This window comes from Anser cygnoides, chromosome 14 (assembly GCF_040182565.1).
Source record: "Anser cygnoides isolate HZ-2024a breed goose chromosome 14, Taihu_goose_T2T_genome, whole genome shotgun sequence".
In the NCBI taxonomy this organism is placed as follows: Eukaryota; Metazoa; Chordata; class Aves; order Anseriformes; family Anatidae; genus Anser; species Anser cygnoides.
In genome coordinates, this window is record NC_089886.1 from 4769124 (window position 1) to 4784830 (window position 15707).

General features: G+C 48.4%; 2 protein-coding genes across 5 annotated transcripts in view; one reads left to right on the forward strand and one right to left on the reverse strand.

The window, feature by feature from the left end:
- The window catches only part of FAM13B (family with sequence similarity 13 member B), a 60453-nt gene extending 47637 nt beyond the window's left edge, over positions 1-12816 (reverse strand). The window contains exon 1 of the mRNA XM_013175884.3: positions 12796-12816. The gene's annotated coding sequence lies outside the window, so the exon portion shown is untranslated. The remainder of the gene's footprint in view (positions 1-12795) is intronic.
- Positions 7094-10173, forward strand: LOC106032794 (thymosin beta 4 X-linked). Of its 4 annotated transcripts, none has more exons than XM_013175895.3 (3): positions 7094-7233; positions 8707-8814; positions 9832-10173. In XM_013175895.3, exons 2-3 carry the CDS (start codon positions 8715-8717, stop codon positions 9867-9869), a joined length of 138 nt encoding a protein of 45 aa, XP_013031349.1. In that variant the 5' UTR covers positions 7094-7233; positions 8707-8714; the 3' UTR covers positions 9870-10173. The 4 variants fall into 4 exon arrangements, with proteins under 4 accessions (XP_013031349.1, XP_013031350.1, XP_047913234.1 ...); XM_013175896.3 differs by lacking the exon at positions 7094-7233 and adding an exon at positions 7452-7804; XM_048057277.2 differs by lacking the exon at positions 7094-7233 and adding an exon at positions 7919-8389.
- Positions 12817-15707: the final 2891 nt, after the last annotated feature.

A 15707-nucleotide genomic window follows, 5' to 3' on the forward strand; every position in this document is an offset into this window, starting at 1 on the left:
TAGGATTAGTTGAAGCTTCCGCATTGCCAATAGCTGGGAGGGTTTTGTTTCAGGTTTACAAAATGGATTCTGAATTTCATCTGGAGATACATTTATAGGACTCATTAGCAGGGTTTACATTTACAGTTTGAAGAAGGGGAGTCACAACCCCACAGGAAATTAGCCTATTTTTAATCAGGTCTGAACGATATTTTTCTTCTAGAAGACTTGGTGCCATTAGAAGATGCCATACAAGCACGATAAAACATGCAGGGTCAAGGGAAGCGACCCTCAGGAGGTCTGTGCTTTCTGTCAGTCTGCTTCCACAGCAGATTTCTCCACTTGAACAGCTAATAACATTTCCTCACATCAGGATGAGGTTTCCGAATTTGTATTTTGTATACATAGCTGTGTTCGTTCTGATTCATTTAGCCTCATCAACAACAATAAAGATACTGAATCAGAACAAGCTGGCAATTTTGTTGATGAAACATGGGAGAGAGCGGACTCCAGCTGGCTCTTCAGCAGATACGTTGGCCAGTTGACAGGAGTAAAACTGCAAGAAATCTGACACAGAAAACACACGCAGAGCGAGGAGACAGACAGCAGAGGCAGGCAGGTAGGCAGGCATTGCACAGCACCTGTTCAGTGGTTTTCAGTCCAAGACAATATTCCCTCCTGTGGACTGGCTCCGAGTACGCCATTTCGTGCCAGCTTATCCTACCTCCTTTCAAGCACTTCCAACGTTCCTTGCAGGGGGCAGGCATATGCAGTCCCAGGCTGCCATTTTAGACTTTTCTGCTCATTTTGCGTTCTCGCTTCCTCTTTTTCTGAAAGTTTGAGGAGAACCTGGCAGTCCTGGTGCTTTAGCCACTTTTTCTAAGTCAGTAAAAATAGAGGGGAGGGAAGCGGCGACTTGGTGAGCGGCCGCATGGTTACACCCCCAACGCACAGCTATTGAAAGCATCAGCCTCACAGACCACGGTTAAAAATTACAATGGAGCAATGTGGAAGCCATCACCATCCATTTTCTGCTATCTCAGTCCACATCTCATAATTTATGATAGCGTTTTGTAATTCTCCCGCTTACAGGATACGCAGACTGCAACACAATTTACAACACCCAACCCGGTTTAAGCAGTCTCGACGTGGCAGTGTGCAGCTTGCACAGGCTCGTCTACCCGCCCCGAACCCTCTGGCATGTGCAGAGCAGCTCCAGCGCGAGCAGGGGTTGCGCAGGTGCACAACTGCAGTCCCGCAGCGAGGCAGAGGACTGTCACCTGCTCATTAGGTTATATGACAATGCACCTTGCATGGAGTCGGTGCTAAGGCTGCAGCATGGGGCTTCCTATGAGGAGAAGGACCCATTCCCCAGCTGCTGCACAGCTCCGGGAGCTTGGCAGCAGCATCTGGTCAGCATGTGATTCCTTGGACCAAAAAGCAAGAGTGCTGTGGCATCCCAGCCTCTTCAGTAAATCCACACACACAGCAAGCCGTTTCTGTAGCTCAGTGCATTATCTCATGAGCCCCCCTAAGTTATTCAACCTAAAAGTTTTGCAGAGATTCTGCTGGTAGACATCCACAAAGTAATTCAGTCAATCTGAAATTATGCTTGCATAATTCTCTTGTTTTCAGGAAGAGTATTCATGTGCAGAAGTCATTATTACCAGTGTATGTCACAGAAGAACTGGAACATTTTTCATTCATGTGCCTGTGATTTCAGTCCTGACCTAGTGCGACTTCGGAATAAACACTCTCTGAAAACTTGAGCTTCCAGTTGAGTCTAGTTCCAGCAACAGCCTTGAATTACTCCTCATCAGAAGTAGGAGCAAATGAAAGAAAAATAGCCTTATCCCAACCACGCTCACTGTTGTGCAAGACTTAGTACAAGCTGAACTATAATACTCCAGAACTTAAATACATTTTGCAATGCCATTTCATCCTTTGAAGTTTGATAGCACTGCCATGCAATTCTTTACCTTCGTATTGGGTTTTATCTTACCAGAAGGGCACGGAAATCCGCTGCATACCAAAACAAGACATCATCTGCCGTAGTATCTCTGTATTATGTACCAACAGCTTGTACTTGGGACAAGTTATCCCTGTGTCAGCAAACTATTTGCTTTTGGCTTTAATTGTCCATCTACAAACAAATTACTTGATATACTTTCCTGGAACTTTTTGTCTTAAATGGACCCTCCTATTGATGCCTTGCAAAATATTGATAAACACGAGCCCTTTTAAAAATAAAGAATTAGCAAACAGCAATGCTTTCCAGCCGGTTGCTGTGCAAAATGCTTTCTTTTCCTGTATATTCCATCCAGAAACAGAGATGTGTCCCCAAAAGGAGTTTTTACTTTGTTCCTCTTTTCCAGCATTTTCAAATTCTCTAACAAACATTTTGTTCCAGGATGCCCAGCACAAGACACTGATGAGTGCTGGACACCCATAACTTTCCATGGAGGCTGTCAAAGCAGCACGTATCCAGTTCTTTCATCTCATGGTGTCCAAAAGAGCACTGAAGAATCCATATTTTTTTTTAAAGCTTTGCCCTGCATTAACAAATGAAGCTTCACAAAACTCAAGCAAACAAGTGAAAGAATCTATTTTCTGGAAGCAGAAACTCCAGCACAGAGAAATACATTCATCTTTTCAAAGACTGTCTGCCATTACAAGACACATATGTAAGGATTTTTTTTAAAGCTGAATTCAACATCAAAGGCACATATTCTATGTAAATGTCAGATATTTTTACTTGGTTTTCTACCAGCGTTTTGTGATTACAGCATAAGATTTTTTCCTTGGGTTTGTAAAATCTGTCTTTAAAGTAGAGATCTAGGAATATGGGGCAAATGTGATTTTTGAGGGTTGTTCAGATTTTAATTGCATGGTTGCAGACTTAACAGGAGATTATTCTTCCCTTCTTGAAATTCAAGACATTGGAAGGTTAATTCAGTCTTCTCAGTTCCATTTCCTTCCTTCTGTTCTCCTTCCCACACTCTCTCCCCCCCCACCCCCCAATCTGTAGACAGCTGAGCTATTTGAATTTTATGCAAGCTTGTATTCATCCAAAGGGAAAAAATCATTCAATGTATGCATCAGACAAGCAAAAATTACAGCATCACTCGCTTTCATTTTTCACTTCCTATTTGCTTTTCTCTGCATTCACCAATTTGGGCAGTAGACAGACAAATTCATCCCCTAAAAGTGGTTTCCACAGAAAAGTTATCTTGAATTAAGGATCAAATGTCCCAGTTCACTTTAGATTTCCATTCTTTGAACTTACAAGGATCTAGAATTGAACTGCTGTGGTGCTTTTACCTTAAGTTGTGGAAAGGCTACAGTTCAAGTTAGCACAATTTGTCTGCTGCCAACACAATCAGTCTCTGCTGCTCCGATGTTATTTCATGGTGTGGTCACTCACGCTCAAAGTATAGTAACTCCAGAGGAGTTGATTTGAGTGTACAGAGCTCGAGTTAACCCTTTTGTGAAGGCACAGCCTTAAAAAGACTGCAGCTGATTTCTGTTCTTTGTATATATTTGCAAGAAACAAGCCACAAAGATAGTCATTGAAAACTATCCAGTTTGGACAAATTCTGAAAAGATAGCTATTCACCTTAGATGCTGCAAGGAGGAAATAATCTAATCTTTTTCCTTTAAATCTTAGAGAAGAAAAACTGTTTAATATAGTATATCACTGCTTTCTTTCAAACAGGCAACAGATAACAAGTGTGGAACTTACTGACTACCACTTTCTTCGGTAATTCTTGACCTTGTACACAACCTTTAACATCTCTATGTTTGGCTTACAAACAAACCTATAAAATTGGAAAATGATTTTTTGAAAAGATTGTGTATGAATCCCTTAGTAGAAATACAAGTTTTTATTCTGGAAATTGCTCATAGAGACCAGCTAGAAAAGCTGTCTAGTCTGTCTGTTCCTCTGCTTCAGTAGCCTTGTTTCCTTAGACATTGAAAAACTTCAGGGTTTAATCTTCTTTCCCCAAATAAAAAGCATACTTAAGCCGCTAGGAGGTCCCAGGCTATTGAAACTGGGATGATTTTGCAACACTGGTGGTTAGGCATTCCTCAAAGCTACGTCCACAGCTCTGTGTCCCTGAAGCCGAGGACACCACGCCTTCATATTTCACACAGAACAGAGCACAATGTGGATTGCAATGACAGATTCACCTGTTGTCCTTTTTCCTCTGGACAAAAATAAAAATCTAAATACTGTATTAGTAGAGCTCTGGATTCTATTACCTTATCTTTGATCATCTTTGATTACCTTAGTCATCTATTTGCTACTCCAGCTGTACGCTAGGTGCCACAATCTAATCCTCTTACAGAATGGTGATTTTCCTTTTTTTTTTTTTTTTTCCTTCCAGGTAAAAAGAGTGAGAAATTCAACAGTGGACTGTTTAATTCCAGAGCAGTCAGCTGCACTGAGAAGAGCCACCTTTGAGCACACTCCCAACGTTCACCCAAAACTCCTCTTACTCTTTCCCTGTGCTTGCAAGAGATGCTACTGTTACTAGTGTACAGGGACAGAAAGGAGATATATATATTAAAAAATAAAAAATAAAAAAGGTAGTTAGTAAAGGGTGGAAGTCATGCTAAACTAGCATTTCTAGAGCAGCATTCGTCACAAAGCATCATGTGCTCCATAGCATGCTAACTGATATGACTAATACATCACGTGCTGCTTTCCCCACCCTTTCTTTGGGAGAGAGGCATGCACATGGTCATTTTGTATTAATTTTTTTTCCTTCAATAATGCACACATGTCACTGCACTTTGCTAGAGAAGGCAAGACCAAAGCCAAGTTTTGTGCTGGAAGATACAGTTTTGGGTCAGTCCTTGAGAAAGCTCCGTTGCAGGAATCTCCATCTGGCTAAACTTTGAAAAATTCACCCCCATACTGAGTTTTTAAGACCAAAAAAGAGGGAGAGAGGAAATTTCCACTCCCACTAGCTTATGTTTTCTTTTTTTTCCTGCACTGGGACTCCTAGTATAGACCAACTCCAAAGCTATACGGGAAACACAGGGCTGGAAAAAATAGCCAGAGCAGGAGGACTGTCTACATCCAGCCTCTCCTTTGCTGTATGCACCCGCCCTTAAGGCTCAATGGTCTAGAGAAGGAAAATGAAACACCTCACGTAGTGATAAAACACACACTAGAGGACAAGAATCAAGTGTTTACACACTAGCAGCGCAGTGTTACAACAGACACCCTGCCAAAGAGAGATCATTGCCTTCCTTACACCCGCGGGATTCATTGTCTCTTAGCCTGGGAACCTGTCTCCGTTCCCAAACATGGATATTTTTTTTGGCAGCAAGATGGAACAAACAGCACAAAGAGAACTAAGAAAATCCTTTCAGTAGAGCTGTAGGCTTTTTTCTGTTCCCCTAAGGACGGGAAACCTTCTAAGGCTGGCTTACAACACGCCCAATCCTGCCACCTTTCTGGAAGGTGCTCAGTTCTCACTGGAAGTGAACGGAATTTGGGTGCTCACAGAACCCAGCCCTTGACCTCGGAAAATTAATCTCCTACCTTTAGCACCAAAAATACCACAACATTTTGAAAATGAAATCACTGTTATATTTGAGTGGGTGTGTTATTTCGAGACAGCACTAACGTGATTATAAAATCAGTTGTGTCAGCTTATTGGCTCAGCTACAGGCTCTGATCTGCTTGCGCGTCTGTTCCCCTCAGCGGCTGCTCGCGTTCGGGTGCTTTGTCCCTCCTCAGTTCCACACAGAAACGGGCGCAATCTCATTCCCCGTGTCGAACCCAAGAGAAAGAAACCTCTCTCCATGTAATTACTTCACGCAACTCGGCATTTCCGCAGCCCCTCTTGTGCCAGACATGGGGGCAGGATCCCCAAATTGCGCGGGCTGAAGCCCCGCGAGTCCCCACAGCCCAGCCCCACGGACGCTGGGCTCGCTGCTTCCACAGGACAGCGGCCCAGGGGAGAGCTGAGCGGCAGCAGGCTCCCGGCCTCCCTCTTCAGACTCCCTTCTGAATTTTCCTTTTCACTTGAGCTCCCTTTAAACCTTTTTTCTCACCTATTAGGGCAGCGTGGTAGCCAGCGTTTGTTTTCCCCCGTTTCTCTGTGGGTGTCTGACAGACAGACACTCGGTGGCGTGCCGCGAGCGGCCGGTGACTCACTGCCATCAGAGGTGTCAGGCCTGGCAGGATCGACTCAACCTTCATCCTTTGGCAGGAGGTTGGAATAAAATGCAATTTCCATGGCATCTGAGGCAGCTTTTCAGACACGACTACCAACACAGCTTTGCGCACTTGACGTGTACAGGTTCTGTAAAGATCCTGTGGCACTCCTGCTTTGCTTGCTCTGTTGGCTTGCTGTTTTGTCTCATCGTTATTTGCTAGACTGTTCAGCTGTCTCCATGCTCCCCAAATGCTGCGGTTCACTGCTCCCGGTCATCCCACGGCCAGGTAACTGCTGCCTTCCCCTTGCTGAAGGTAGAGCCCCTGAAACGCTGCCATTAAACTTTCTGTCAAATAACTGCCTGGCTGCTAGGAATAGCAAGAACGGCCCAGTTCCCAGAGAAAGAAAGACATGTCTGAGGGAAAACATCACCTGCCCACCTTCCCTCCCGTGGCCAGCCTCATCTCAACACAGTGTCCAATGCCGTCAGGGCAAACTCCACACAAAACCTTCCACGCGGTACCTGCCTGTGCTGCACAGAGCACGCAAACGCAAGGATTACAAAGGGATCAGGTGGCTGGCACCACAGAGGGCTCTGCTTCTCCCTGCTGATATCGCGGAGTCCAGACAAGTGACTCCGATGGAGACATCTGAAGTTGTACAAGTGGAAACCCACACCAGCACCTGGGAGGATGCACGCAGCGCTTCCCTCCCAAACCTGAGTGCCTTGAAAAAAGCGATTCCCCAAATAGTTTGGTACTGCAGACCAGGAGCACGGCCAAAGCCACAGAGATGTCCACGGCCCTGGAGAGCAGCAACTCTCGGAGGTACCTACACGTGTCCACGTACCACAGAATCTTGTCTCCATCCAGTTTCCCACCTACTACAAGACACACACAAGGGTTCCGAGCCATTGTAAAGGTTTTTCTGAAATGACATCACTGGGCACCTACAGCGTGCTCTCCCTCCACCAGCAGGACGGGCGAGGCGGCTCCTCGCAGAGCCGAGGCAGGAAGGCCAGCCAGCGGCAACTCCCTCAGAGGGAGGCACCACCAGGTGGCTTTGTAGCTACCAAAACCTGGTAGGGTTCTGAAAGATGAAAGATTCTTTGTTGTTGCTTTCAGGACGCATTCCTGGACACCAGCTTGTCTCTAGATTTGGCCCTGGACTGCAGCAACGCCACCACAGCTGTGCGTGGAGCCCCCTTCAACCAGGAGCAGGGGCTCCCACCCGCTGGGCAGCTGTAGGATATTCCCCCAAATTCCTCTAAAAAAGCAACCCACAAACAAATCCTGCAGCACCAGCCCTTAGGTGAACTCCAAACCTCAAACGAACTCCAAGCTTCAGCATTACAAAAGAAGGGCAGGAAGGGAAATTCAAATATTATTGTCTCGGTGAAGGAGGAGGAAAAAAAAAAATCAAGATGTATTTTGGCAGTTTTCCATGTCAGTTTTTCCATCTCCCTCCCTGGTACACTTTCTGCAGCAGCAATCTGTCCCTTCCTAAATGCTGAGCAATCCCGGCACCGAACTAATCAATATTAATAGCGATGGGATCGGGGGGTGGGGAGGAGAGGAGGGATTAACGTGACCTTTTTAAACTCACACTGCCTCAGACGGGCACCAAGCAGCTGAGGAGAAAGCAGCCAGACGGTAATGCCATGTGGTTTTAGTAGCTTTCCTTTTTTTTTTTTCTTCTTCTTTCTTTTCCTGTGAATATTTACTTCTGTTGTCTCAGGGCAGATAGCAATGAAATCAGGTTGCCTTAAGGAAGGAAAAAATATATTTCTATCAGCAGGCTGCAGGCCAAATCGAGCCTTGACGGAAACTCCGCTGAGAGCAGTGGAATAACACACAAAATGATTTTTAGCTTGAATTGCTGTTAAAAACAGGAACTAGATGAGGGGCGTTTTGACAGGTGAGGTGTTTAATGCTGTTGTGTTTCACGGATTTCTGTTAGAACAGGGTGTAATCAGAGCCACGGAGCGTGCGACTCGGATATTGAGTGCGGGAGCAAACAAAGGATCCTGCGAAGCAGTCCTCCCATTGTTAAGCACAAGTGCACACAGCAGCTAATCCACCTACCAACGTGGGGACGTACTTAGGGCAGTGCACTCAGAATTAACGAGAAAGCCTATTAATTAAAACAAAACCATCATTGAAACTCTTTGTGCATACTGGATTCACGGCTTATTGCGGACTTTCTGGGTATCAGCATTCCTTAAAGCAGTGTTTCAGGTCAGGAGGCGCCACGGTTCCTTGTTAATTAACGTACTGTCTTTCCTCTATTCTTTCTTTTTTCCATGTTCAAATTATGATTTTTAGTAATTTATTCTGAGAAATCTAGATAAAATTCTGTTAATGCTTTTTCTCTTTTGCTTTGCGAGTGCCAAGCCTTGGGGAGAGGTCCCAGATTGAGGAGTTAGATTTGTGTTGGTTTTTGAATAAACATTTTTATGGTGTCTTCATTTTTACAGCAGAAATTGCTTTGCAGATGGCTGATATCGCAGCCCTAGCTAATGAAGCCACGGGTGTGTTTTTCCTTTCTTTGTCAGGACCCATCATGTCCGACAAACCAGATTTTGCAGAAATTGAAACATTTGACAAGACCAAGCTGAAGAAGACAGAAACCAGAGAGAAAAATCCATTGCCCACTAAAGAAAGTAAGTGCTTATGATGCTGTTTGAACTGAGAGCAGCGAGAACGCGATCTGTATTGCAGCTAATATGCAAAATGAATACTAATTGTAGCATTACTGCCTCAAACTGATCCCTGACTTTAACTGGGTGTAATACTAAGACTTGCAATGGACGTTGGGCTTCCACAGATACGAGTAGCTATGACCAGTTGTACATTTTGTCTGAAAATAATCTGATGGGACTGATCCTGCTTCTGCTAAAAGCAAAAGCAGTTTTCCCACTGGTGGAGGTAAGAGGAACAGCTGTTTGCAGCTGGCACACTGTCCACCTCTCCAGAGGCAGGGATGCTGGGGGAGCTTCGCCTGCACCCCGCGGGGGAGGCAGCGTGCTCGGGCTCAGGTTGGGCACGCTGTCGGACAGAGGAGCTGATGCCCCTGGCCAGGACAGCTCCAGGCACTTTCTCTGGGAATAAAGCAGCAAGAGAAACCCATCATCATCCTCACCAAACAGGGAATCTTCCTTAGCAAAGGGCTGCACCCCAGGCTTTTCTCATGCAGGGTCTTCCCCAATGCCCATGCTTGTACCCAGGAGCCAGGCACAGCCTGCGGTTTGCATTCAGCTCCCGGTGTGAAGGGGGCACTGCCCTGCTCTTGAGCCAGACTTGACAAGTCGTTTCCCTTCAGAAGAGCCCTACTGACCAGGAAGGGAGCCCAGGGCTCCTCTGTTCTACTGGGTGGCTTCTACTTGGGGTGTAGAAATGGGCAGCCATGGAAATACACTGATCCCCCACATAAGAAACCTGGTTTTTCCAATTTATTATCTCTGCAGACACTCAAGAGGAGTGTCTTGAGGAGGATGCACATCGTGAATTACCCCCCAGTAGCTTTACAGACAAGAACGGGTTGGCATTTTGGGGTGTCCAAGGAAAGCCAGTGGGAACTTGACGCCCCTGACTTGAAGAATGACCACAGGAACCCATGTTGTGCAGAGTCCTTGCAGTGGTTATTGATGATGGTTTTGTTTCCTGTGTTTTTCTGGCAGCTATCGAACAAGAAAAGCAAAGTGAAAGCGCGTCCTGAGCATCAAATGGACGATGCGACTGCTGCTTCTTCAGTGGGGTTTCGGCTTCTGAGCTGGGTTGTTTTGTTTTGTCCCCCCTCCCCTCTGCCCTTCCCCCATGCTTGTTGTCCATTTAATTTAGCAAAACACTCCCTCCTTTCATGTTCCCTGGGAAGTCTGTTTTGTATTTGTTGGACAAGATACTTTGTGTTTGTGTTCTTAAAACTGTAATTCAAAGTTCCGTACCACCCCCATTACTTGCCAAAAAAAATCCGCATAAAAAAAATGTTTTCCTAAACCTCACAATAAACAGGTTTCTTCTGACCAGCTGTGTTTGAGACTCGCAAAACCAGGGCTTACTCTGCAACTCCTACAGCAAACGTACACGTGAGCCAGGGGGACACCAGCACCCCTCCGCCTGCACGGGGGGAGGAACGCTGAGCCAGTGGTAAGACAAGGTCTGCCTTTACCTGCCCACGTCATCCCTTCATGGGGAGGGTGCCGAAGCTGGGGGACACGTGGGAAGCCCTCTGGGGCCTGCATGGTCCCACAGCAGCACCAGTGCAGCCCCAAGCTGCTCCCTATCACTCCCAGGATGGCTCTGCCCCTCTGCTGCAGCCTGCAGCCTTTGTGCCCTTTCCCCATCTCTCCAAAAAGGGCCAAATTTTCATACTGTTAGCTCCTAACCTTTCAAATCCACCTTGGTAAGAGGCATGGATAAGCTGGAAATCTGTTGGCCTGTTTCAGTCCTATCCGACAGCAGGTTACGGGCCCTTGAGACAAGTACCTTTCTACGTGCTCCATGAAAAATTGGTGGCTGGGCTGAGGAAAGACTCAAATTAGCATCCAGATGGGAGAACAGCTGCAGCCTCCTCTCACCAGTTTTTCACCCTCATTAGCCTGACAAAATGTAACCAACCCTGGAACAACCATGGTGTGCACAGCCCTTTGCTCACCTGATATCAAGCGATATCAGAATGCAGGAAGGGAATTAGTTTTTTATACACATTATCACATCATTCTTCTGGGATCAGAGAGACCTTGGGCAGCACACAGGTGTGCAACAAGCCCACAAAGCAAACAAGGTTTCCCAAAGTCTTCGTTACTGGTGGTGCAGTAACATCATCGCCAGGCTGTGGAGGGCTCAGGCAAAGCCAAGCCTGGTCCCAGTTCCATGGTGTCGCCTCAGCTCTGGAACTGATTTGCAATCATATCAAAAAAACAGATGCGTACTCTGGGGAGATAAACTGCTGCCACTGGAGCTGCAGCCTGATCCTACTTGCACAGGGAAATGGGAATAATTCTGTGTGCAGCAGGGTTGCTCTTATAGGACTTAGAGCTGCCTGAAGCCTCCAGGCTTCAGGAAGCAGAGCCGAGTGGTGGTGTGGTGCATAGAAAGCTCTCCTTTACTCAGGAGTTGTTTGACACTTGACGCTGATGGTGAATAGCAAGAACTGTAACTAAACAAAAGCAGCATGGCCACAAAATGGGTGACTTGCACTGGCACCAAAAGGAAAACAGAGGTGACCAAGAGACCAAGGAAAAGCAGGTTACATGCAGGACTGGTGCTTTCAGTTAGAGCTTCATTAACTCCGGCGGTATCCAAAGGGCTACGACTGCAGTTTGAGTCACCCCTCATCAGTTAAATGTTATTTAAATACCTGCTTTGATGGCAGCTCCTTGGTGGAGGCAGCCTTCCGAGCTGGTACCAGCAGAGCAGCCCCTCCTGGAAGCTTGCACAGCTAATAGCGTTCAGCCAGATTAACTGCTGCTTTTCTGTGCAAGGATTTTGGCAACCAGCACGCCCTGTGATTGCACTCGGCATGCGAGCCCGCAGACTAAACTTTCCTTTTTTTGTGCCAGGAGACAGCATTTTGCTCCACGTGACAATCCCCCTTGTTCCCTGCCAGCTCGGAGCATCTGCCAATTCGCTCGGCACAATAAGTTATAAATCACCCCAAACTTCTTTCGTGTGGCAGAGCTGGTGGGAAGCGCCCGCGCCCTGCGGAGCCCCGAGGTCTGGGCCGAGCTCTCAAGCAGGAGGAAGAGAAGCAAGGTCTGGCCAAAGCAAGAAAACAATAGCGATATTCTCCTCTTTCCTTCACGCAGAAGCAAAGGATTAGCAGCACAGCTCTAAGGACAGGGGAGAGAAGCTGGAGCAGCCTACAGCTCCGGAGACACCGAGTTTGTCTCAGCCACCCCTCCTGTGGCTGCCACTGGGCTCACTCTGCCACCCTGAGACCTCCTCCTGGTTTAGCTATTTGCCTTGACACCTGACACAGTAAACCCAAAGTCTCAGCACTTCTATTCATGTGACTTCACCCCCTGGAAAGGCTGTAGGACTCAGGAAAATGCCAGCCCAGCTCCCCAGCCCTGGGCATGACGGCAGAACCCTTCAGGTTACAGCAGAGCACGCGGCAGCTGTGTACTGTGAAAAACTCTGCAGGGTAAGGGGCAGATCTTCCCACAGCTCACCCAGTGCCCCAGGGGGCACGGTGCTTTATGGGGGGGGTTGGAGACTGTTTCTGCTTCTGTTAGTAGTTGCGAGAGGCTTAAAGTTAAAGGCATGTAGCCACAGGACCCCAGTCTGAGAAGCGTCCCCCTCTGCTGCACCTTGAAGTCACTTCAGGATTGGATCATGAAATTAAAACCCACAAAAACCAGGGCGAGGTCTGGCTCTCTGTTACCTTAATCAAACAGCATTACAGCACCCATCTGCAGGGCAGGCTGAGGGCACAAACCAGGAAGCTGCGAGCCCTCCAAGGCCAGGAGGGTGAAATTTGTTCATTCCAGCCATTCTGCTGCAGGAGTGCCTGCTCCTGCTGCTGGCAGCGAGCTACGTGATGCCGCACCAAGCACCTCGGGCACACCTAGGAAGCACCTTCTAGGGGACAAACCACTGCCAGCCCCCGCTGCCCAGAGCGCACCCCCAGCCCCAAAACTCACCGACAGCAGCAGCTCCAGCACAAGGACCTTCCCCAGCCAACATGCTGGCGAGAGCTGACCCAGGCCACCTTCCCCAGCAAGCTCCACCACCTCCAGGTGGGAAACTTAAGGTTTTGGGCTAATGAGCAACAGCCCTTTGCTATTTGGATGCTTTACATAACGAGACGCCCCTCTAAAGGAAAAAACACCTTACGTGCTAACCCCGTCACAGCGAAGAAATCACTACATGCAGACAAATGGAAGCTTTCTTGGCATTTTCATAAAGCCAGCCTTGTCCCCTTACCCCCGTGAGTCACCGCTAATTGCTCCGCACGGCCCCAGCTGAGTGGAGGAAATCCGTATTCCTGTTGTTATTATACAGAAGTTATTTGATTTAACAAGGCTCGTTAGGCAGGTGTTTGATAACAGGGGAAGGCAGGGAGGACAGACCCTGAACCTGTTGAGTTTCAGCTTGAGCTCAGCTAGAAGCCGCTCAGGAAGCCAGCTAACCCTGGCTCAGGTGTCACAGACCCGGTCCCAAAGTACACGTTTTTTTCCAAGTTATGGTCGGAGGCTCTCTCTTACTTCAGGCATTAGCTCTGTGGTGGCTGAGGCTTCTCGTAGCAAGATGCCCATGCAAGGCTAAGGCTTGAGGAGCCAGGGCTTGGGGAAAACATCCCTGTGTAACCCTGGTCTACTGCTGGTGGTGCTCCTGACCTGCCAGAGACCTTTCCTGCTATGGGAAGAACATGGGAGAGGAAAACAGGGGAGATGTGGGGGAATGAGGACTCTGACACTAAGCTGCAGCTGTGTGGAAAGAGATTGGGGATCTGAGCACAGGCGTGGGGGTGCCCAAAGCAGCCGAAATCCAAGCCACAAACAGCAAGGGCAAGTCTTGTGCCTCTGCCCAGCTCTCCCGTTGTTTTTTTTTCCAAAACCATAGGCCGAAAACAACGGCCTTTTAGAAAGCACTAACCTGCTGGTGCCAAGCTGGGAGCCTCCTCCGCAGCAAGGACGGGAACAGAACAGCTGCCTTCCCCCGCGTGCGGCCCCGACCCGGGGCACCGGCGCTCAGCCTTCCCCGCATGGCGCTTGGGCCCGATCCAGGGTACGTGGGCGCAGGTACGAGTGTGTGCGGGGGTGTTTCTCTCCATCAAAATCCAACGCCGCTCAAACTGACAGCGGGCTGATGTCTCCTCTCGCTGGGGCTCTGTGCCGGCGAGGGCTGCTCCTCGTGCTTGCTGTCGTTTCAGAGGAGATCGCTTGGGAAGGAACAGTTGCTGGGGACGGTTCTTCGTGCACATCTTGTACGCTGTGCTGACAGCAGCTCTTGACAACTCCTACAATAAACTGCAAATCTTCCGATGCTGCATGTTTTCATCGAGGCCCTGCTCCAGAATTCATTTGATTGATGGAGATCAGGAAAAAAAAAAGGGGACAAAGTGGGGAGCAAAAGGGTGTTCCCAGTCCCTTTGGTCACACAGACATGAAAATGGGGTCTTTCAGGGCTCCAGCAGTAGGCAACAAACAAAAGGAACGAGAATTTCAAAACAAACCAACAATCTCAGGAATTTGAGGCTGGTCTCACAAATTCAGAGGCCAACTCAGTATCAAAATTTTTGGATTTGGCAAGTTGCAACAATCAGGGAGGGAAAAAAAACATGTGTGACTCCAAGTGGGTGTTTTCAAACAGCATCTTGTTTGTGGAAAATAATCCCTCTTGGTCTGCTTTGTTTTCTCGTGATGCTGGAAATAATTCTCCTCCTCAGTGGGAAGAATTGGGTTTTTCTTTTTCTGTGTGCAACTGGGAGCCACCCCAGGTCACGCCTGACTGCAGCTGGTTCCCCCCATCCTACTAGCACTGGAGGTGCCACCTTGAAGTGTTAAAGAAACATGATGGGACCCATATCACGCTTCTGGCTTAGCAATGAAGAAACCAGGTACACCCAAACTCCCTTCCCTGGGTGCCCCTCAGCCCCGCAGGGCACCTGGGGCAGCGGCATCGCTCCAGGGACCCCTCTGCAGGGAGTAGGACCAGCCATATCTAAAAGCACTGCAATAGCTCTGTAATAGCTCTGTAATAGCTGCAGCCTCCCCTCCACTCCTCCTGACGTGTACTGTTTTATTTCTGTTTTATTTCCAGGCTCCTATTTCAGTGGCAGTCAGGTAACCAGAGCCCTTGGCTCCCAACACATCCACTCCGCACAGCCCTCACCTGGCAGAGGCGCGAGTGGCAAGGATGGGGAGTTGAGAGGAAGGCAGCGTGAAACAGCTTTTGTGCCAACTGCCACGCTCCCACGTGGGCATGCATCCCCAGGAACACGAAAGGCTTTGATGGCATAAATCCAGAGTGAGACGAGGGCAGCTAAAGTGATACGACCCCCTGCGGGAAAGCTGCAGTCACCACTTGCCCACCTGGTGCTGACCACGGCTTGGCCAGGTGGTGAAGGGATGCGCTTGCTTTCCGGAGGGCTTCGGAGCAGAAGAGCCTTTCATTTCCCTGGAGGGCAGCGCTGACTGCGTGTGGGTGGGGATTTGCTGTGCCCGTGTGGTTAACACGGGCCTGCCCAGGCACCCCGGGGCTCAGCGCTCCCTCCCCGCCTGCGCTGCTCTGGGCCGCCTGCCACCAGCTCACCCGAAGGAAAATCATCCTTCCTCTTGTGCTGCTGTAATAGCCCAAGCACATCACGCGTGGCCAGGGCTCCCATTTAATTGTATTTCTCTTCTAATGTGTTTCAAAAATAGCCAGGGACTTGGAAATGTGAGGGCACCAGCCTGGCTGTACCTCATGCAGATAGCGGAGGGCCGTGTCAGCTGGGCGCTGCCTCGGGGCGAGCCTCAGCCCCTCAGGGTGCTGACCCCAGCTTCGGCTACCCCCCACTGCCCAGACTGCTGATACAGCTTCAACTTTCCTGCTTTTGCAACCTTTGTGT